The sequence below is a fragment of the Carcharhinus amblyrhynchos genome, chromosome 25, assembly GCF_965287045.1.
Source record: "Carcharhinus amblyrhynchos chromosome 25, sCarAmb.v2.hapA, whole genome shotgun sequence".
NCBI classification, from domain to species: Eukaryota; Metazoa; Chordata; class Chondrichthyes; order Carcharhiniformes; family Carcharhinidae; genus Carcharhinus; species Carcharhinus amblyrhynchos.
This window is the reverse complement of record NC_137348.1, coordinates 38,203,037-38,227,025: the sequence shown is the minus strand read 5'-3', so window position 1 is coordinate 38,227,025 and position 23,989 is coordinate 38,203,037. Positions and strand designations below refer to the sequence as shown.

Here is a 23,989-nt window from a genome sequence, read left to right as displayed (position 1 = left end):
TCCAGACTCGAAACGTTGGCTCTATTCTCTCTCTCACAGATGCTCAGTAAAAAGTCTGACAACACCAGGTTTTAGTCCAACCTCGAAAGGCAGTCCCCTCGAAAGCTTGTGAGTATTATCAAATAAATCGGTTGGACTAAAACCTGGTGTTGTCAGACTTTTTACTGTGTTTACGCCAGTCCAACGCCGGCATTCCCACATCATGACTACTATCTCACAGATGCTGTCAGACCTGCTGAGATGTTCCAGTATTTTCTGTTTGTGTTTCAGATTTCACAGCTCCAGGGTCCTGGGTTCGATTCCCGGCTCGGGTCACTGTCTGTGTGGAGTTTGCACATTCTCCCCGTGTCTGCGTGGGTTTCCTCTGGGTGCTCCGGTTTCCTTCCACAGTCCAAAGATGTGCGGGTTAGGTTGATTGGCCATGCTAAGAAATTGCCCCTTAGTATCGAGGGATGTGTAGGTTAGCGGGATTAGTGGGTATAATATGTAGGGATATGGGGGTAGGGCCTGGGTGGGATTGTGTTCGGTACAGACTCGATGGGCCGAAGGGCCTTTTTCTGCACTGTAGGGTTCTATAATCTATTTCAGCATCTGCAGTATTTTGCCTTTATCTTTATTATGATGGAACTTTACATCCTTCTTTTTACAGTTGCTAAGTTTTAGAATCCATAGAGTCCCTTATACAGTTCAGAAGGTGGCCATTTGGCCCATCGAGTCTACACCAATCTCAATCCCACTCAGGCCCTATTCACATAACTGCGCATAATTACCCTGCTAATCCCCTGACACAATTTAGCACGGCCAATCAACCTAACCTGCACATCTTTGGACTGTGGGAGGAAACCGGAGCACCAGGAGGAAACCCATGCAGATATGGGGAGAACATGCAAACTCCACACAGACAGTGACCCGAGGCCAGAATTGAACCCAGATCCCTGGCGCTGTGAGGTAACAGCGACAACCACTGTGCCACCGTACTGCCTCAGGTTATGGAATTTATGTAATGGGCAGACAATCTCACATTGCTTGCTTTACATTATCACAAAATTTAAACAATCTCCATGTATGAGCTTTACAGGATATGATATAGATCAACTGGAGACTAGGGCAGAGAGATGGCAGATGGAGTTTAATCCAGACAAATGTGAGGTAATGCATTTTGGAAGGTCTAATACAGATAGGAAATAGACAATAAATGGCAGAACCCTTAGGAGTATTGATAGGCAGAGGGATCTGGGTGTACAGGTACACAGGTCACTGTAAGTGGCAATGCAGGTGGAGAAGGTAGTCAAGAAGGCACACGGCATGCTTGCCTTTATCGGCCGGGACAGTGAGTTTAAAAATTGGCAAGTCATGTTGACGCTTTATAGAACCTTAGGCCGCACTTGGAATATAGTGTCCGGTTCTGGTTGCCACACTACCAGAAGGATGTGGAGGCTTTGAAGAGGGAACAGAAAAGATTTACCAGGATGTTGCCTGGAGAAACTCGGTTTGCTCTCACTGGAGCGACAGAGGTTGAGGGGAGACCTGATAGAAGTCTACAAAATTCTGAGAGGCACGGACAGAGTGGATAGTCAGAAGCTTTTTCCCAGGGTGGAAGAGTCAATTACTAAGGGGCACAGGTTTAAGGTATGAGGGGCAAGTTTTAAGAGAGATGTACGAGGTAGTTTTCTTTACACAGAGAGTGGTGGGTGCCTGGAACTTGTTGCCGGGGGAGGTAGTGGAAGTGGATACGGTAGTTACTTCTAAGGGGCATCTTGACAAGTACATGAATGAGACTGGAATAGAGGGATAGGGTCCCCGGAAGGGTAGGGAGTTTTAGTTAAGTTAGGCAGCAAGGCCAGTGCAAGCTTGGCCTTTGTCCATGACATACTGCCCGACAGGATTATTTTTACTTTACAATATTTAATTTAAAAAGCTTCATAAAATATCCTATGTTTGTTTCTTAAACAAACAGGGACAGCATTGCATTCTTTTAAAAAATACTGATATCCATCATTGTATGTAAGACATCAATTATAATAAAACACACTTCATTATAAATATCCTCAACTGATCCACGCTGTGCCCAATCAGATACTTCACTCGTTGCTCTCATCAAAGACATCTTCAAAGCTCACTCCAGTGGGAATCCTGGTTCTGAGTGGAAGAGTTAAGAGTCAATCTGTGAGACAGAGAATGCTACCTGTACAAAGCACCATTACAACAATGACTATTCTCTAACAGTACTTTACTGGCTGTAAAAGAGCTTTGAGATGGCTGGTGGTTATGAAAGGCGCTACATAAATGCACAGGCAGGATAATTCGGCCCTGTTAGGGTGAGGCTAAAGGTGGGACCATAGCGCCCTGGAGATGGGACGAGGGATGGTGGCAGGGCTGCCTATCCACAAACTAGGGAGCCACCTGATCTAGTCGAAGGCCTCCAAGCACCACCCCCCCCTCCGAGGTACTGGGGGCTAGAAGCGGCCTCCTGACGGCAGACCAAGGCTCGGACGTCCTTCCCGCTGGCCTTGCTTCAACTGTAGCCCACAGGCCGCTCGGTGGAGGGATGGCCAGGCAGCCAAGGACATTCTTAAAGTTTTAAAAGCTGGAGAGAGAGTGCACCTCAAAATGGAGGTGTTCTCTCCCTCTTTCGCCTGGATTGTAGATGGCTCCTGCTGCTTCTGTGCTGGAAGGACTCCTGTTGGTCCTCCAGCTCTGCTTTGTGGAAGTGTCTTCGTTCAGTCCACTAATGGGGTTGGACCTACACCTCAAACTGGCACTCAGCGCATTAACCAAAACTGATCAGAATATGGCAGCTTCGTGACGAACATACTGGACCAGCAACCCAGAGGTCACACGTTGACCCGAAAGACTCCCCCGACTCCCCCACCTCCCCCACCCAGCCCCGAGAGAGATCACATGTTCAATTCCCTCTCCAGCAGGTTGTGAAAGGAAAGTCAAAATGATCTGGGAAATCTGGCAGAACCATAAGTAAAAATCCAAAATGTCCAACAGGAAGAGGCTGCTGCTATGGGATTCCAGTCCCACACTATGTGGTTGACTCTAAGTGCCCTCAGGGCAGTAGCAATGGGCAATAAATGTTGTTGCTGGTGTGGTCAACGCAAGAACAAATAACCAGAAAAAGAAGTGATAATGTCACTCAGTACTCGCCCAAGGATACTCAGTGTGGGATAAAGCACCTCGCGCTTGGACAGCGACTTTAACAGAGTCAAACATCCCAACGTGCAAAAGAACAGACATGGTGTCACTCCTTCTGATCTCAGAGCCTCCTCCAGCCCGATCACTTTCTGAGATCGTCACCCTCCTCCAATCCTTGTGCAGCAGTGATTATCGTCTTCCATCATTGGAGGCCGTGTCCTCAGCTGCCTAGGCCTTAAACCCTGGACTTTCCTCATAAACTTCTCCACCTCTCCTCCCACACGGCACAACCTCTTATCCATTCACCAAGTTCATCCCCCTCTCAATATTTCCTTATGTGGGATATGGGGTGTGTGTGTGTGTGTGTGTGTGTGTGTGTGTGTGGGGAGGGGTTGTGGGGGGAGGGTGGTGGGGAGGGGGGAGGGGAGGAGGGTGGGAGGGGGAGGGATGGGTGGGGGGGCAGGGTAGAATGAACTTTGATCACTAACTCTCCTGTGCTGATGTTGTATATTTTAAGAAGTACATAGAACATAGAACACTACAGCACAAACAGGCCCTTCGGCCCACAAGTTGTGCCAATCATATCCCTACCTACCAGGCCTATCTATAACCCTCAATCCCATTAAATCCCATGTACTCATCCAGAAGTCTCTTAAAAGACCCCAGTGAGTTCGCCTCCACCACCACCGACGGCAGCCGATTCCACTCCACCCTCCACCCTCTGAGTGAAAAACGTACCCCTGACATCTCCTCTGTACCTACTCCCCAGCACCTTAAACCTGTGTCCTCTCGTAGCGACCATTCCAGCCCTGGGAAAAAGCCTCTGAGAATCCACCCTATCTATCCCTCTCAACATCTTATAAACCTCTATCAGGTCACCTCTCATCCTTCGTCTCTCCAGGGAGAAGAGACCGAGCTCCCTCAACCTACCCTCATAAGGCATGCCTCCCAATCCAGGCAACACCCTTGTAAATCTCCTCTGCACCCTCTCAATAGCTTCTACATCCGTCTTGTAGTGAGGTGACCAGAACTGCGCACAGTACTCCAAGCGGGGTCTGACAAGGGTCTTATAAAGGTGTTATATAAATGCAAATCATTGTTGTATAGTGCAAGGTGGTCTTCTAAGGTTGAGGTCTGGATGGAGGTGTCCTTGGTGGGACACTATCAGCAGAAAGGAATGAAGGGATCTGGCCTTGTACACGTCACAGTGTTTGACCCAAAGGAAAAGCCTGTCAGAATGCAAAATACTGAAGGAAGTGATTACCTCTTACTGCCTGGATTTATCAGCGACTCGCCTGTGGGCCTCTTCTTAGCCACTGGTGAAGAATCGGGTCCATGTCCTTTCCTCTTGGAGTCATAGTCTACAACAAAGCAGCAACATTATTTAATTGTGGGATGATAAAAGGATACAGGACATCATTTCACCTTTTATTCCTTTGAGACAGTTATCCACTGCCCTTCCCTATTGTCCTGCAATCTTTTTCTTCCTATTTGAAGTATTCATCTGTTCCCCTTTGATAATTGTTACAGAATCTGCTTCCATCACCCACTCCGACAGCACATCCTCCTCATTCTGCCAGCTAATGAGGGGCCCAAACTGCCACATGAATCAAACCCTACACTGGCCACTCCATTTAGCTTAATTTAGTTTATTTATTGGTGCCAGAAGTAGGTTTACATTAACACTGCAATGGAGTTACTGTGAAAATCCCCTAGCCACCACATTCCGGTGCCTGTTCGGGTACACTGAGGGAGAATTTAGCTTGGCCAATTATCTAACCAGCACGTCGTTTAGACTGTGGGAGGAAACCCACGCAGACACGGGGAGACGGTGCAGACTCCTCACAGACAGTGACCCAAGGCTGGAATTGAACCCAGGTCCCTGGTGCTGTGAGGCAGCAGTGCTAACCACTGTGCCACCCTGGATATCTCTCCACCCTGACCTTTGAGTCAAACAAACGGAAAGGAACACAGAATTGATTCCCCTGCTGGCTTGGACAATGACGTGGTGAGACCAGCGTTAGACTGGGGTAAGCACAGTAAGAAGTCTCACAACACCAGGTTAAAGTCCAGCAGGTTTATTTGGTAGCACGAGCTTTCAGAGTCTTGCTCCTTCTTCAGGTGAGCGAGGAGCTGTGTTCACAAACAGGACATATAAAGACATCAACTCAATTTACAAAATAATGGTTGGAATGCGAGTCTTTACAGGTAATCAAGTCTTAAAGGTACAGACAATGTGATTCCCAGGGCCATCCCCACACCCCCACTTCTTGCCTTCAAACAACTGCACAACCTCAAACAGACCACTGTCCACAGCAAACTACCCAGCCTTCAGGAGAACAGTGACCACAATACCACACAACCCTGCCACAGCAACCTCTGCAAGACATGCTGGATCATCGACACGGATGCTTCATCTCACATGAGAACACCATCTACCAGGTACACGGTACATACTCTTGTGACTCAGCTAACATTGTCTACCTGATACGCTGCAGGAAAGGACGTCCCGAAACATGGTACACTGGGGAGACCATGCAGATGCTACAACAACGGATGAATGAACAGTGCTCGACAATCACCAGGCAAGACTCTTCTCTTCCTGCTGGCAAACACTTCAGTGGTCATGGGCATTCAGCCTCTGATCTTCGGGTAAGCATTCTCCAAGGGGGCCTTCACGACACACAACAGCGCAGAGTCGCTGAACAGAGACTGATAGCCAAGTTCCGCACACATGAGGGTGATCTCAACCGGGATCTTGGGTTCATGTCGCACTATCTATAACTCTCACGACTTGCCTGGGCTTGCAACATCTCACTTACTGTCCTGTTTGGAGACAATACACATCTGTTTAACCTGTGCTTAACCCTCTCTCCACTCACACTGTCTGCACTTTTAGGACTTGATTACCTGTAAAGACTCGCGTTCCAACTATTATCTCGTAAATTGAGTTTGTGTCTTTATATGCCCTGTATGTGTACACAAACCAGGTGGAGTCTCTCTCTCTCTCTCTCTCTCTGTGACCCCAGGTGGAAGGCACCCCCAAGGAGCCTGAACGCTGCATTGACACAGTGCTGCACCATCTATGTCCTCAGAATGAGACAAGCCTTCTCTGCTTGGGTGACCAGAACTCATCCTACAGATGCATATCCTTGGTGCCCTGGTCAATATTTATCCCTTGACTCATAACTTTAAACTCATTATCTGGTCATTGCCACTCTCCTGTTTATTGGAGCTTATGTTGTGCAAATTGGCAGCAGCATACCCTATGTTGTAGAAGTAACTACATTACAATAGTAGTGAATTAGCTGTAAAATGAGTTGGTGTGAAAGGTGCTGCGTAAATACAAACTTTCCACTTTATTTTTAATCAAGGCTCACCCATTGGCCTGCTGGATAAATTCCGGGAGGGATTCCTGCAGCTTGCTAAACTCTTCTTCAGTGGGAAGCAGTGTTTTCAGGAGAGCAAGTGAAGAAAATAATTTTAAATGGAATTGTGAAAATGGAAACTGTAGAAAAAAACCATCTATCCAAGCCCAGGGGGCTTTCTACCAGTCTTTTTTCTTCTCTCCCCACTCTTTCCCTATTTTATCCTCCTTTTTCTTACCTTTTCTCCCCCTTTTTCTCAATTTTACCTCTCTCCCACTCTTCTTCCCTCTCCCCCCCACATCTTCATCGGTCACAGTTCACCCTCTGATTTCTCTGCCGTTTGGCCCATATTCTCTCTCTGGGCTGCCATTAGCAGCCTTTCCCCACGTTTCTGTGGCTATGACTCATCTTTCATTCCCTCCCCCTGCAGTATAAATATTTCCCACTTTCTACACCTTTTAGCTTTGACAAAGGCTCACCTGGACTCGAAACGTCAGCTCTTTTCTCTCCTTACAGATGCTGCCAGACCTGCTGAGATTTTCCAGCATTTTGTCTTTTGGTTTCAGATTCCAGCATCCTCAGTAATTTGCTTTTTATCTTTCTACCAGTCTATTTCCTCTCAGTTCAGGTTAGTCATTGAGGTAGTGTGGCCTTGGAGGGAGTGCAGAGAAGGTTCACTTGGCTGATACCGGAGATGAGGGGGTTAGCCTATGAAGAGAGATTGAATAGACTGGGCTTGTACTCGTTGGAGTTTAGAAGGATGAGGGGGGGTCTTATAGAGACGTATAAGATAATGAAGGGGACGGATAGGGTAGAGGTAGAGAGATTCTTCCTGCTTAGAAAGGATAGCAAGACTAGAGGGCACAGCCTCAAGATAAGGGGGGGTGCAATTTAGAACAGAGTTGAGGAGGAACTTCTTCACTCAAAGGGTGGTGAGTCTCTGGAATTCTCTGCCCGTTGAAGTGGTGGAGGCTGCCTCGCTAAATATATTTAAGTCACGGGTTGATAGGTTTCTGATCAATAAGGGAATTAAGGGTTATGGGGAGAAAGCGGGAAAGTGGAACTGATCCACTTCAGATCAGCCATGATCTTATTGAATGGCGGGGCAGGCTCGAAGGGCTAGATGGCCTACTCCTGCTCCTATTTCTTATGTTCTTATGAAGTGTGGGTCGAAAGGAACCAGTGAGAGAGAAAAGTGGTGATAGTCTCACAGATAATACAGGGACACACTGTAATGACCCTAAATCGGAGCGTCCTGACTGATCTTACCTGCTAGAAACATTCTTTGTGTCCTCTGCATCGACGTTTCAAGGTTTAGGGCGTTGCTTTCTTCAGATGCTGCTGGGTTGTGTGGTGTGGGGGGAAGAGATGGGGATATAATACAGAGGCATAAGTTTAATTATTCATCAGATCACTGCCTCACAGTAACAGTAGTCCTTCACTATTCACACAACATTGCCTCAAACTTCTGATTGCCTTATAACAGCCACAATGATGAGTTGGTAACACAATAATATGAGCAGTACAGTGGTTAGCGCTGCTGCCTCACGCCGTTGGAATCCGAGTTTGACTCTGGCCTCGGGTGACCGTCTGCACGCAGTCTGCACGCACTCCCCGTGTCTGCGCGAGTTTCCTCCCACAGTCCAAAGGTGCCTGGGTTAGGAGGGATTGGCCGTGCTAAATTACCCCTCAGTGTCAGGGGGACTAGCTAGGGTAAATGCATGGGGTTATGGGGATAGAGGCTGGGTGGGATTGTGGTCAGTGCAGACTCGATGGGCCGAATGGCCTCCTTCTCCACTTGTAGGGATTCTATGGTTAAAGCAGCCAGCTCATTATGAATGAAGGTTAACACACACGGTGCTGCATCTCTGTAGGAGTCAGCTGTGATACATAGAAACCCTACAGTGCAGAAAGAGGCCCTTCAGCCCATCGAATCTGCACCGACCACAATCCCACCCAGCCCCTACCCCCCCATCCCTACACATTTACCTGCTAATCCCTCTAACCTACACATCCCAGACACTAAGGGGCAATTTTAGCACAGCCAATCAACCTAACCCGCACATTGGACATTGCACATTGGTGGGTAGCACTTTCACCTTCTTCGGGGGGGGTGGGGGTCCGGTAAACGACCCTCACTCAGCCACCCTTCCCCTTCAGAGCCCCTACTCAGCCCTCTTCTCCCCTGAGAGTCTGAGGGGACTTGTGGGGGGGGGGAAGAGAGTAGGTGGGCTGAGCGGGAGGTCAGGTTGGATAAGTCTCACGCCTGTGCTGGTTAGTTTCCTGGCTAGAGTGGAAGCTGATTAATATTCAAATTCGCGCATTAATGAGTGGGCTTGCGGCCCCAGTCAGCTGGCCCTGGCCATTCACTCAGCTCCCCAGCGCGATCTGCACTGGGGTGGTCTTTGGGACAGGCCTCATAAACTAGGGTTTGGCGCGTTGAACCCTGAGGGTTGAGGAAGCATCAGGTTTATCCAAACTGACTCCCCCCCTCACTCAGCCTGCCTCCCCCCTCACACCTCTCACTCAGACCCCCTGAGGGAGAAAGGGGTTAAGTCGGGGGGGGTGGTCTGTGGGGAAGGGAGGCTGACAGGAGGGGGAGGGGGGGTCAGGTCAGCCTCATGAGTGTGTAGTATGGGTGGGAAACCCCATTATTTGTGAATTGGGGTAAGGGGGGGGGAATGGTCCTCTTTGGTGAGGGGTTGGCGTTGCTCCCCGTTCAGTGTGGGGACACCATTTCATTTTTGGGGGTAGCCGGGAATGGGGGACTCTGATAAGTGAATATGGAGATCAGGTCGCCATTTAAAAATGGTGGACGGGTCTTGGAATGGCGGGGCTGGCCGGCGGTTTTGCAATCTGTGCATAAATTAGCATCTATCGTCTGGGAAAATCCCACCTGTTCGATGCTGCTAACGGCAGCAGGAACCCCTCCATGGCACTTGGTTCCCAATTCAGGAGAATCCCTGTGGTTTGCACACGTAGATTCCAAGTAACACACAACAGGTTTATTGAAACTGAGACAGAAACCTGTGAAACACCCCAATGACATCACCATCAAATCATCTGATTGGCTCTCAAAACAATCATGTCATTGAGTCACCGACTCGTAGAGGTTCATAGCATGGAAACAGGCCCTTCGGCCCAACTTGTCCATGCTGCCCTTAGAACTTGGAATATAGTGTTCAATTCTGGTCGCCATACTACTCGAAGGATGTGGAGGCTTTGGAGAGGGTACAGAAAAGATTTACCAGGATGTTGCCTGGTATAGAGGGCATTAACTATGAAGAGAGATTGGAGAAACTCGGCTTGTTCTCACTGGGACGACAGAGGTTGAGGGGGCGACCTGATAGAAATCTACAAAATTATGAGCGGCACGGACAGAGTGGATAGTCAGAAGCTTTACCCAGGGTGGAAGAGTCAATTACTAGGGGGCATAGGTTTATGGTGCGAGGGGCAAGGTTTAAAGGAGATGTACGAGGCAATTTACTTTTACACAGGGGGTGGTGGGTGCCTGGAACTCGCTGCTGGGGGAGGTAGTGGAAGCAGATACGACAGTGAGTTTTAAGGAGCGTCTTGACAAATACATGAATAGGATGGGAATAGAGGGATATGGTCCCTGGAAGGGTAGAGGGTTTTAGTTCAGTGGGGCAGCGTGGTCGGTGCAGGCTTGGAGGGGGCCACAGGGCCTGTTCCTGTACTGGAATTCTCTTTGCTCTTTACCCAGGAACTGTCTAAATGCCTTATAGAGTTATACAGGTTTGCAGCAGGAAACACGTAAGTATATAACAATCAGCAAACCTGGGAGGAGAACAAAAACAACTGGCCAAGAGCAACTACAGATAAGAATTGCAACTGAATTGACTGCAATGTTACTCCCCGAGGGGATTGGATCGAGTCTACGGCATGATTGCTAGGTTGAGGTTAAACTGCCAGCAAGCTTTCTTTATTAAAAAGAGGTTCTGAAGACTTTGTTATTGCTCAACCCAGCAATCCCTCCATCCCACCCGGCAAAGAGTAAAGTCAGTGGTTACTCCCACCCGCCCCACACTGCTCCCCGTGTACCTTTCAGCTGGCTTTCTAACTGATGTACTTGGTCCACCAGGTGAAACATGACTGACTGGATCTCCGTCTTAGCCTCAGGAATGGACAGCTTGCAGAGGTCAAAGGTTAGTCCCAGGTCGTCTTGGCTGAGTTTGAGTATTATTATGCTGTCCAGCACTGTGAGATTGACAGCGGCCTTCTGGAAGGCGTCCCTGTGGGGACAGTGGAGAGAGTGTGATTCAGCATAGCCCGTACTCACTCCGTGTTAACCTGACCTTCTCACCCACACGTGTGTGTGTGTATGTGTGTGTGTGTGTGTGTGTGAGAGACCCCAGTCTTCCCATTTTCCCCACTGAGCTCTCCCTTGACGTAAACTGCTGAGTAAAGTTTAAAAGTTTATTTGGCAGTGCCACAAGTACATTAACACTGCAATGAAGTTACTGCGGAAATTCCCTAGTGGCCACACTCCGGTGCCTGTTTGGGTACACCGAGGGAGAATTTAGCGCGGCCAACGCAGCTAACCCGCACGTCTTTCGGACTGTGGGAGAAAACCGGAGCAGAAACCCATATGGACACGGGGAGAATGTGCAAACTCCACACAGACAGCCAGGAATCGAACCTGGGTCCTTGATGCTGTGAGGCAGCTGTGCTGACCACTGTGCCACCCTACATAGAAGTTTAGCATCAAAGGAAAATGTTTAGTGAAGCCAGAATGCTCCAGCCACACTGTATTGCTTTATCTCGGAATGGAAGGGGTTTTTCTAAGCTTGCTCCTCTCTGCGGTTAGATTGTCCCTCTCCTGTTACTGGATCTTCATCCGTTAGATAGAACATAGAACACAGAACATAGAACACTGCAGCACAAACAGGCCCTTTGGCCCACAAGTCGTGCTAATCATATCCCTACCTCCCAGGCCCATCTATAACCCTGAATCCCAATAAATCCCAAGTACTCATCCAGAAGTCTCTTAAAAGACCCCAACGAGTTCGCCTCCACCACCACCGACGGCAGCCGATTCCACTCACCCACCACCCTCTGAGTGAAAAATGATGATCTATATTTAACTCCATTCACCAGACCCCTTACTCTCTAATTCAGTTGGTCAATTTTAATGCTAAGTTGGCTCAGTAAATAGTTGAGTCCCTGGTGCCGAGAGGCAGCTGTGCTAACCACGGTGTTACTGTGCTAACCACGGTGTCACTGTGCTAACCACGGTGCTGCCCTGTTTGTCTCATCTGCTTGCCTTCTCTGCATTTGAATTTCGTTTTGGCTCCTTTTCCTCTCCACCCAAGCACCAGCGAAGCTCCAGGTGACTTGTGGTTAACCGCACATTGAGGAGTGGCAGTTGCTGGAAACCCCCACTTGCCCAGGTGTCAGCGGAACTCAGCCAGTCGCACTCTCACCTCTGCAGCCAAGGGTGGCGGGTTCAAGGGTCAGCCCCGGGGGGACACTCCGGGGCAGCACACTGTCGGATGAGACGTTGAACTCGCTTCAGGCAAAAGATCTCGCTGTCCTGTTGTGAGGAGCAGTTATCCTTCATCTCTTGGCCGATATTTATCCCTCAATCAATATCGCTGAAGCAGATTATCTGGTCATTCTCACATTCCCCTTTGTGGGAGCTTGCTGTGCACAAATCAACTGCTGAATTTCCTGCATTACAACAGGGAATATACACTTCAAAAGGTACTTAATTGTCTTGCAAACACTTTTGGGTGGCCTGAGGTAGTGGGAGATACGATTTGGTTTAGTTTATTTATTGGTGTCACAGGTCGGCTTACATTAACACGGCAATGAAGTTACTGTGAAAATCCCCTAGTCACCGCACTCCGGCGCCTGTTCGGGTACACTGAGGGAGAATTTAGCACGGCCAATGCACCTAACCAGCACATCTTTCGGACTGTGGGAGGAAACCGGAGCACCCGGAGAAAACCCATGCAGACATAGAACATAGAACATTACAGCGCAGAACAGGCCCTTCGGCCCACGATGTTGCACTGACCAGTTAAAAAACAATGACCCTCTAACCTAAACCAAACCCTTTCCATCCATAAACCTATCCACGGATCTCTTAAACGCCCCCAAACTAGGCGCATTTACAACTGCAGCAGGCAGGGCATTCCAATCCCTCACCACCCTCTGGGTAAAGAACCTACCCCTGACATCCGTCCTATAACTACCACCCCTTATTTTAAAGCTTATGCCCCCTCGTGCTAGCTTTCTCCATCCGAGGAAAAAGGCTATCACTGTCCACCCTATCCAAACCTCTAATCATCTTATATGTTTCAATAAGGTCCCCTCTTAGCCGCCTTCTTTCTAACGAAAACAACCTCAAATCCCTCAGTCTCTCCTCATAGGACCTCCCCTCCATACCAGGCAACATCCTGGTAAACCTCCTCTGCACCCTCTCCAAAGCCTCCACATCCTTCCTATAATGTGGGGACCAGAACTGCACACAATACTCCAACTGCGGCCGCACCAGAGTTTTGTACAGTTGCAACATGATGCTGCGGCTCCTAAATTCAATCCCCCTACCAATAAACGCCAAGACACCGTATGCCTTCCTAACAACCTTATCTACTTGATTCCCAACTTTCAGGGATCTATGTACACATACACCTAGATCCCTCTGTTCATCAACACTATTCAGAGTCCTACCGTTAGCCCTATACTCTACACATCCATTATTCCTGCCAAAGTGAATTACCTCACACTTTTCCGCATTAAACTCCATCCTCCACCTCTCGGCCCAGCTTTGCAACTTGTCCAAGTCTCTCTGTAGACTAAGATACCCTTCCTCATTATCAACCACACCTCCGACTTTGGTGTCATCAGCAAATTTACTAATCCACCCAGCTATACCCTCATCCAGATCATTTATAAAAATTACAAACAGCAGTGGCCCCAAAACAGATCCTTGAGGCACACCACTCGTAACTGAACTCCATGTCAAATACTTACCATCAACCACCACCCTCTGTCTCCTATCCACCAGCCAATTCCTAATCCAATTTCCTAAATCACCCTCAATCCCATACATCTGCAATTTCTGCAGAAGGCTTCCATGGTGAACCTTATCAAACGCCTTACTAAAGTCCAAATACACCACGTCGACTGCCTTACCCCCATCCACCTCTTTGGTCACTTTCTCAAAAAACTCAATAAGGTTAGTAAGGCACGACCTACCCTTCACAAAACCATGCTGACTATCTCCAATCAATTCATTACTCTCCAAATAACTATAAATCCTATCCCTAATAATTTTTTCTAAAACCTTGCCCACAACAGAAGTAAGACTCACCGGTCTATAATTCCTGGGGAAGTCTCTGTTCCCCTTCTTAAACAATGGGACAATGTTTGCTAACCTCCAATCTTCTGGCACTATACCTGTGACCAACGACATGGGGAGAATGTGCAGACTCCGCACAGACAGTGACCCAAACCGGGAATCGAACCTGTGCCCCTGGCGCTGTGATGTAGATAAATGTAAATCTATCTATTTCACCCCCCCCTCCCCACTGTGACCCACCTCCAGGGCACAATGTGGTTCAGAGACAGCAGCCTTGGCGCTACATCCTACTACCCAGTGTGTACTGATACCCGAACTCTCAGTGCCACTTATATAGACAAAAATGCTTCTGGGCGTGAGACCGATTAGTTACAGTTCCGTGGCATTCTGCTTCTCGATTTACTCACTGGTAAAATATTTATCAGGGCAGTTTGCCTCAGGGCCCCAATGCAGCTGGGTAGAAGCCACCACATACAAGTTTCAGGAGAAGGCAGTGAAAGTCGAGGGCATCACGGTGGCACAGTGGTTAGCACTGCTGCCTCACAGCGCCAGGGACCTGGGTTCAATTCCGGCCTTGAGTGACATTGGAGTTTGCAAATCCTTCATTTGTCTGTGTGTGTTTCCTCCAGTGCTCCGGTTTCCTCTCACAGGCCAAAGGTGAATTAGACACACTAAAAAAAATTTGCATCTTAATGTTCTAAGATGTGTAGGTGAGATGGATTAGCCATGGAAAATGCGCGGGATTATGGGGGTAAGGTGGAGAGTCTGGGTGGCATTTTTTTTGGAGTCAGTACAGACTTAATGGGCCGGATGGCCTCTTCCTGCACTGTAGGCATTCTATTGTCTTTACGGAGACGGAGCGAGGGTGAGGCGGGGCGAGTGCGAGCGCGAGGGCGAGGGCGAGGGCGAGGCGGAGCGAGGGCGAGGTGGGGCGAGGGCGAGGCGGGGCGAGGGCGAGACGGGGCGAGGGGGGGCGAGGGCGAGGCGAGGGCGAGGGCGAGGCGGGGTGAGGGCGAGCGCGAGGGTGAGACGGGGCGAGGGGGGGCGAGGGCGAGGCGAGGGCGAGGGCGAGGGCGAGGCGGGGCGAGGGCGAGGCGGAGCGAGGGCGAGGCGGAGCGAGGGCGAGGCGGAGCGAGGGCGAGACGGAGCGAGGGCGAGACGGAGCGAGGGCGAGACGGAGCGAGGGCGAGACGGAGCGAGGGCGAGACGGAGCGAGCATGTGTGAGAGAGAGAGAGACGGAGTGAGTGAGAAATGGAGCGAGAGAGAGAACACCTCTTGCCTTTTGTAGACCTCTGGAGGAGATACCTATTTTCTAACAGGTCCCACACTTTAACTTCCAGAGAGAGAGAGAGAGATAAGAGCTGCTGCTCTGTCCAAATCCAAACCGCAATTGCCCGTTATTTTTTTCTGTAATCTAGCTCCACCCGTTAACATGATTTTCCTCTTGTCAATCAACCTGGTCAAACCCTGCTCTGAAACCCCAGGGGACAACTCTAAAAATAACAAAATTCAGATGAAAACAAATACCCCAATAATTAAGAGAATTATGTCTCTCAGTATATGGGCTGCAGACAATCGGTACCATAATTAGAATTCATACATAAAACAGTCTCTTTATAAGAAACACGACACAATTTTCTTAAAGGCACAGTATTGTCACACCTATCCTTGATCATCATGCCTCGCCTTTTCCCCAGGGATGATAGTTACACACCTGGTTCTGGAGTGGTACTCTTCAATGCTTTGCACCCGATGTGTGGACTTCTGTCAAAGAAATGCAAATATTGTTTGTTGTCTTGCAAAGTGCAATCATGAGTTTAATGACAGCGCAGCAAAATGCTGAGCAATCATGCTATGGCAGCCTGATTAAATTGGGCGGAACAATGTTGGAAAGCCATCACACAACCATTAAGCGTCCCCTACAAACCAACCAACAGGGGCATTACCATGACCTTGGACTGAGGGCAGGCAACTTGTCTCCACCGAGTGAGAGGATTCTGAACTCACTGTTCCAGAGGGCAGTGGATTCAAAATCTATAGGATTATTTATTTACTGCTAGTGGAGGCAAACTCGATAGGATCTTTCGAGAGACTTCTGGATGAGTACATGGAACTTAATAGGATTGAGGGCTATAGGTAAGCCTAGTAGGTATGGGATATCATCAGCACAACTTATGGGCCAAATGGCACGTCCTAGAGGACACAGAGGGACAGTTGGAATAAGGGTCACACTGGGGACCTTGCACCAACAATCCATGCTGACCCACTGGGCTCTGTCTTGAGGACAGGGACACCACACACAGTGATTTGATTATTGTTAAGCTAATGGAATCTATCCCCGTGTGACAGCTGCCCTACTATTCAAACACTGGCATCTCTTGTCATAGAAATCCCACAGTACAGAAAGAGGCCATTCGGCCCATCGAGTCTGCACGGACCACACTCCCACCCCCATATCCCTACACATTTTACCCACTAATCCCTCTAACCTACACATCTCACAACACTAAGGGGCAATTTTTTTAGCATGGCCAATCACCCTAACCCGCACATCTTTGGACTGTGGGAGGAAACCGGAGCACCCGGAGGAAACCCACGCAGATACGAGGAGAACGTCTTGTCCTTCCACTTAACCCCCCACTGGCATCGGTCATGGTGAGTTGCTGTTTTAAAGCAATTGGAGTGTTGGTGGCAAAGCAGGATGACCACAATGTGCCAGAGGAAAGTGTTAGAGGAAGCACATGTGACAACAAAAAGATGCACAGGAGAGGGTGTAACAACTCGGCTAAAATGCCTGACGGGGCCATCTGGTGGTTGGAGCTACACCAACAATTCACACAGCGCAATTCAAAAGGAAATGTTGATTGATACAAGGGAATGACCAAATAATCTCCACCTAAGGCTTGTGGATGGGCACTGTGCCCCTTGTGCGAGGTTTTTAATAGACAGATGACCAATAGGTGGCAACAGAATAGCAGACCAAAGCGATGACTTTGTCAAAAGTCAATCAGGAAAGTTAGCAGCCCTGCGACTCACATGTTCCTCCAGCTTCTGGACACTGAACCCTGTACTCCAAACATCCACAACATCTGTAACACTGCAAAGGAACAGGGGGACATCAGGGAATTTATCTTACAAAATTAAATATGTGAGCATGAAATGAGATGGATTTCAGTTTATTTTATCACAAGTAGGCTTGCATTAACACTGCAATGAAGTTACTGTGAAAATCCCCCTAGTCGCCATACTCCGGCGCCTGTTTGGATGCACTGAGGGAGAATTTAGCATGGAATTGAGACTGTCAGAGATCAGCCATGATGATATTGAATGATGGGGCAGGCTTGAAGGGCCTGGTGGCCTAATCCTGCTTCTATTTCTTGTGCGTATTAAGTATGTTTATTAGTGTCACAAGTAGGCTCACATTCACACTGCAATGAAGTTATTGTGAAAATCCCCTGGCGCCGGTTTGGGTGCACCAAGGGAGAATTTAGCACGGCTAATGCACCTAACCAGCACGTCTTTTGGACTGTGGGAGGAAACCGGAGCACCTGGAGAAAACCCACGCAGACACGGGGAGAACGTGCAAACTGCACACAGACAGTGACTCAAGCTGGGAATCGAACCCGGGTCCCTGGCGCTGTGAAGCAGCAGTGCTAACCACTTGTGCCACCTTGTGACTAGCTCCAGAACTAGTATTCCCAATGGCTGCTTCCTTCTTTGGCTCAGATTGTTTTCTTCTCTCTCATGGCTTACCACAGATTGAAGCTCGGTGGCCCAGGGCGGGTGTAGCAGAGGTACCTCTGGTGGTTGTGAGGGTGGGTGTGGATGTGCAGAGACCCGATGGTGGGCAGTCGCTGCTCAGCTTCCATCTTCCGGGGAGGGGGGGTTATACCTTGAAAACAAAATTGCACATATGATAAATTAAAGCACAGTCAGTATTGTCACATACAGTATGTACTGCAATGTACAATAAATATCAAAGCAATACAGACCGTAATGATCCTCGCTACAATAGACCTAAAGTAGATAACATAATGTATGCTAAGTACTAAAAGACAGAACATAATATAGCATGAGTACTTACATCTTGTAGTGTACATCATATATTATAAGGCAGGACATACTGTAGCAAGTTTATCTGTATTAATGTAATCAAAGATCTTAATTCTTAGGTGGACAATACAGAGTGACAAAGGACAAACAGCACGGATATCTTAAAGGCAAAACACGTCTGACTAGCTTGATTGAATTCTCTGGTGAAGTGACAGAGAGGATTGATGAAGCTTAATGCAGTACATATTTGCTGTATGGGCATTTGTTGATGCGACGATGCCTGGCAACATGGTAAATAGTGAACAAGACAATAACAGGACGTCAGGGGGACACAGACGGACTGGGGAAATGGACAGACACACAGCGGTTACATTTTAATATACGCACATCTAATGCGAGGTACGCACATTGGGAGGAACAACATAGAGGGGCAGCTAACGTCAATAATACAATCTTAAAAGTTTATTTATTAGTCACAAGTGAGGCTTGCAATGAAGTTACTGCGAAATTCCCCTGGTCGCCACAGTCCGGCGCCTGTTCGGGTCAATGCACCCTAACCAGCACGTCTTTCAGACTGTGGGAGGAAACCGGAGCACCCGCAGAAAACCCACGCAGACATGGGGAGAACGCGCAGACTCCAGACAAACAGTGATCCAGGCCGGGAATCGAACCCAGGTCCCTGGCGCTGTGGGGCAGCCGTACTAAGCACTGTGCTACCCCATCTTAAAAATGAGGCAGGAAACATTGTGATCTGGAGATTGATATTCACAAATCCTTGAAAGTGGCAGGACCATGCAGTTTGAGAGAGCATTTTGATTTGATTTATTATTGTCACACATTTGGGATACAGTGAAAAGTATTGTTTTTTGCGTGCTGGACAGACAAAAGCATATCGTTCACACAGAGGAGAAGGAAAGGAGCAGGTGGAGAATATATTCATAGCTAGGGTGTAGAGAAAGATCAACTTGATATTTGCCACACTTGGCTTTGTAAACAGGGGCACCAAATCGAACAAAAATACATGCAAGTCACACTAAACATTTACAAATGACTGGAGGACTGGGTACCATGTTTTAGGAAGTAGGTCAAGGCTTTAAAGTAGGTACAGGGAAGGTTTATCAGAATGATAGCAGGAGTGAGGGAATGTTGTTATTTGGAGAAGTTGGGATTGTTCTCTATCGAGTGGAGGAGGTTAGCAATGTCAAACTAGTGAATTCGAAAAACTCATTCCTCTGACAAGTGGTTATTGATTAAAAAATACCCAAGGAACCACAGGGAAAGTCACAGAATTGTCACACTGCAGAAGGAGGCCATTAGGCCCATTTTGTCAGTACCGGCTCTCCAAATGAGCAACTCTCCAAGGCCATTCGGCCCTCTCACATTCTTGTTTTTCAGATATCTAATTCCCTTTTGAATACTTCAATTGAATCTGTCTCCACCACACTCTCAGGCAGTGCATTCCAGACCCTAACCACTCGCTGTGTGAAAATTTTGGCCTCACGTTGCTTTTGCTTCTTTTGCCAATTGCTTTCAATCTGTGCCCTCTCCTGCTCTATCCTTTCATGGGTGGGAACAGATTCTCCCTCTCTACTCTGTCCAGACCCCTGATGATTTTGCACACGTCTATCAAATCTCCTCTCAGCCTTCTCCAAGGACACACTTTTCCAACATTTCCAATCAATCTTCATAGCAGAAGTTCCTCATCTCAGGAACCATTCTTGTGAATCTTTCCTGCACTCTCTTCAATGCCTTCACATCCTTCCTAAAGTGCGGCGTCCCGAACTGTACACAACACTTGAGGCCACTAGTGTCTTATGCAAATTCCACATAACCACCTTGCTCTCTGTGCCACTGATAATAAATAGTAAGATGAGGAGAGTTCTTTTTCATGGAGGGTTAAGGTCTGGAACACACTAACTGAGAGGGTATTTCATAGAGTCCCCACAGAGCGGGGAGGCAGCCCATCAAGTCTTCACCAACTCCCTCCGTGAAAGCATTTTACCCAATCTTCGCAACCCCACGTACTTACTCCACTAATCCCCCCTACTTGCACAACTTTGGACACTAAGGGGAAATTTAGCATGGCCAATCTTTGGAGTGTGGGAGAAAACCGGAGCATCTAGATGAAACCCACACAGACACAGGGAGAACGTGCAAACTCCACGTAGACTGTCACCCAATGTTGGCATTGAACCCAGGTCCCTGGCACTATGAGGCAGCAGTGCTAACCACTGTGCCATCGTTGTGGAAGCAGATTCCATAATAACATTCAAAGGAAAAACATACCATAAATTGAAGAGGACTGCTTATTGGGGAAGAGTGGGGAGTACATTTAGTTGCATAAGATTTTTCAAAGAGCCAGCACAAAGCCTCCTTCTGTATTCAGGATTCTTTGCTTCCATAATAATATACACAGTAATAAACAACAAAGAGCAACACAGCACAGGAAACAGGCCCTTCGGTCCTACAAGCCCCCCGCTGCCCATTCTAACATTCTGTGAGTGCCTCATTCCAATCCTCCTTCTTCTACCTAATGTATACCAAGCATATGTAATATAAAGATATACATCTGTGTGGCCAAATTCCCCTCCAACTCCATTTTCAAGTTTGCTGACGTCACCACTGTAGTGGGTTGGATCTCATACAATGACGAGACTTAGTACAGGAATAAGATAGAGAATCTGGTGAACTGGTATGACGACAAGAATCTCTCCCTCAATATTAACAAATCAAAGGAGATAGTCATTGATTCAGGAAGCGAGTTGGAGAATATGCAACATCAATGGGGACGAAGTAGAAAGGGTTGACAGCTTCAAGTTTTTAGGTGTCCAGACCACCAACAAAACTGTCCTGGTCCCCCCATGCCAACACTATAGTTAAGAAAGCCCACCAACTTTCTCAGAAGACTAAGGAAATTAGCTACGACTCTCACCAACTTTTACAGATGCACCATAGAAAGCATTCTTTCTGGTTGTATCGCAGCTTGGTATGGGCTCCTGCTCTGTCCAAGATCGCAAGAAACTACAGAGAGTCAAGAACAAAACCTAGTCCATCACGCAACCAGCCTCCCATCCATTGACACTGAATACACTTCCCACTGCCTTGGAAAAGCATCCAGCATAATCAAGGGCCCCACGCACCCCAGACATGCACTCTTCCACCTTCTTCCATCAGGAAAAAGATGCTAATGACACACACCAACCAACTCAAGAGCAGCTTCTTCCCTGCTGCCAGACTTTTGAATGGAGCTACCTCGTATTAAGTTGATCTTTCTCTACACCCTAGACCATAGAACATAGAACACCACAGCACAAACAGGCCCTTCAGCCCACAAGTTGCGCCGATCACATCTATACCTACCAAGCCATAGAACTATCTGTAACTTCCGATGCCATTAAATCCCATGTGCTCATCCAGAAGTCTTTTAAAAGACCCCAGCGAGTTCACCTCTACCACCACCGACGGCAGCTGATTCCACTCACTCACCACCCTCTGAGTGAAAAACTTACCCCTGACATCTCCTCTGTACCTACTCCCCAGCACCTTAAACCTGTGTCCTCTCGTAGCGACCATTTCAGCCCTGGGAAATAGCCTCCCAGAATCCACCCTATCTATACCTCTCAACATTTTATAAACCTCTATCAGGTCACCTCTCAATCTTTGTCTCTCCAGGGAGAAGAGACCGAGCTCCCTCAACCTATCCTCATAAGGCATGCTTCCCATAACTCTAATTATGACTGCAACACTACATTCTGCACTCTCCTTTCCTTCTCTATGCATGGTATGCTTTGTCTGTATAGCACACACAAAATAATACTATTCACTGTATACCAATACATGTGACAATAATAAATCAAATAACATAGTATAATAAATCAGTCTTGTGACACAGATAGCACGCAGTATAGTAAATACTGAAACATAAATACTGTAATAAAAGTGTTAATGTAACACTAATAATGACAGTACCTCAGACAGTAAAATGCTGTAATACTGTATAATTAAATATAAGACAGTTAATAATGTAACGTAACACCCCATGAATACAGTAAGCACTGTGATACCAAGTACTGTATAATTATATAAAAACATTCAGTAAACACTAACACTGCTTAACTAAATACAATATCGTAAAATAGTAAATTTATCAACATACTGTGAAAAGAAGTTTAACTAAATACTGTGATTTGTAAAAGGGTAAATATATCAACATTTTAACATATTGTGAAAAGTAAATGACTGGGTCTGCTTTTCCCTATGCAATTACAAAACCGATGCTGAGATACTTGGGTTTCACAATTGTTAATAATGTGTTTTACAGTGTGAGGATGATAGTTCTCTGCTCTCCCCACTGTCAGTGGGCTGATTAACACTGTGCACCCCCCTCCCCCAGGCACTAGATCAAGAGAGCAGGCTGCGCTACCCACCACCTCTGCACACATCGACCTCCTACTGCGGAACAGGAGCGCTGGGCACCGTACTGCTTTCTCTGACACACCCACATACACACAGCAACAAAGCTGCACAAGAAAACACTCCCAGCAAAGTTCGAGCACTTTTCTTGACAGCACCATCTAGTGTTGCAGGAGACCTGCGAGGGGGAACAAGTCCTCATTGTGGACGTTAATCCTAACAGAGGGGATCGCAGTTACGTTGGAGAACACAGAAACAGCAGTCGCCCCATCAAGTGCGGCTGGTCCGACCCCACTCTCCCGCAAGCTCCAGAGACCCCTTCAGCTTGTGGGACTTTTTTCATCATAGAAACCCTACAGTGCAGAAAGAGGCCCTTCGGCCCATCGAGTCTGCACCGAACACAATCCCACCCAGGTCCTACCCCCATATCCCTACATATTATACCCACTAATCCCGCTAACCTCTGCTACCCTGGACTCTAAGGGGCAATTTCTTAGCACGGCCAATCAACCTAACCCGCACATCTTTGGACTGTGGGAGGAAACCGGAGCACCCGGAGGAAACCCACGCAGACACGAGGGGAATGTGCAAACGCCACACAGGCTGTTCCCTCTTCTACGGTCACCGCAATCTGTTGTCGCGTCATCTTCTTCCTGTTCAAGCAGGTGTTTCAGAAGGACAGTGGGTCACTAATGCTCACATTTATGTGGGGTTCATCTTATACTTTTGCTGTCAGAAGACTTCAGACAAGGAAAATAGCAAATGTCTGTATAATCTGTGTACCAGGATGAAAGCTTTTTCACTTTTATCGTCAGGGGGAGGAGGAACTAAGCGACTGTGGTGAACTGTAGCGTTAGGGTGCTCAGTGCTAATGTGGGGAAACAGCACCGCCCACATGATGTAGAGGTTGGGGGGGGGGGGCGGTGGTCATATGGTTAGTCGTCTGAATAAAGGTAGTTTATGTCCTGTACTGAATCACTCTACCCTCATATATCTGTGCAGGTATTCAATTTTATCTGTTTTACACTAGTTACCCTCGACCGAGTGCTGCAGACTGGCACATTCCAAGAACCAGGACTACATGCTGAGGGACGCGCTCCAGCTTGGGGCAGCTGCTGCAAAGACACAACACAGTGTAAAGCCTTTCAACCGAGGCAGACCAGGGGCCCGGTAACTGCAGAATACCCTCAGACTGCGTAACTGTGCACTAAACTGAAAAATAACAGCAAACAGTAAAATCTGACACGTGTATACAGTTTTAAGATTTGAAATGTAATGTTGTGTAAATAAGCATCGTGTAGTACTATAAAAATGACTTTTTTTGGCACTGTTTGTAATTATTGGATACGTTGTTTTGCAGTGGTTTTTTTTATGAATAAAGTATATTTTTGAAATTAAAAAGATCTGTTTTATACTAGTTAACTATTCAGACTCTATGCCACTGAACCCTTTTCTTGGGCAGTCAGAACAACATGTTACGTTAATGAACACACAAATATTGGACAAAAGAGGCAGGGGTGAGGATTTATTTTTCATATATAGTGAATAATGAGCTGGGATGCGCTGCCTAACTGAACAGCGGAAGCAGATTCAGCACAAACCTCCGTAGCATAAATCATAGAACGCCTGCAGTGCAGAAGGAGGCTATTCAGCCCATCGAGCCTGCACCGACAACAATCTCACCAA

General features: G+C 47.6%; 1 protein-coding gene across 2 annotated transcripts; it reads right to left on the bottom strand.

Moving 5' to 3' along the window:
* Positions 1-939: 939 nt before the first annotated feature.
* paxx (PAXX non-homologous end joining factor) lies at positions 940-17,994 on the bottom strand. Of its 2 annotated transcripts, none has more exons than XM_080212125.1 (8): positions 17,922-17,994; positions 17,591-17,729; positions 16,874-16,934; positions 15,552-15,601; positions 10,572-10,762; positions 7,779-7,847; positions 4,406-4,502; positions 940-2,139 (listed from the first exon to the last, which is right to left on the bottom strand). In XM_080212125.1, the coding sequence occupies exons 1-8, from the start codon at positions 17,938-17,940 to the stop codon at positions 2,082-2,084; spliced, it is 684 nt and encodes a 227-aa protein (XP_080068251.1). In that variant the 5' UTR covers positions 17,941-17,994; the 3' UTR covers positions 940-2,081. The 2 variants fall into 2 exon arrangements, with proteins under 2 accessions (XP_080068251.1, XP_080068250.1); XM_080212124.1 differs by having other exon boundaries at positions 7,779-7,850; positions 17,922-17,991.
* Between the last annotated feature and the right edge of the window lie 5,995 nt (positions 17,995-23,989).

Excerpts from the sequence above, each read along its gene's own strand:
- paxx (XM_080212124.1), bottom strand. Across the intron at positions 10,763-15,551 it reads GAGTACCACTCCAGAACCAG|GGACGCCTTCCAGAAGGCCG; the intron begins GTGTGTAACTAT and ends CTGTCCCCACAG. Across the intron at positions 2,140-4,405 it reads ATAAATCCAGGCAGTAAGAG|AACCAGGATTCCCACTGGAG; the intron begins GTAATCACTTCC and ends TCTTCCACTCAG.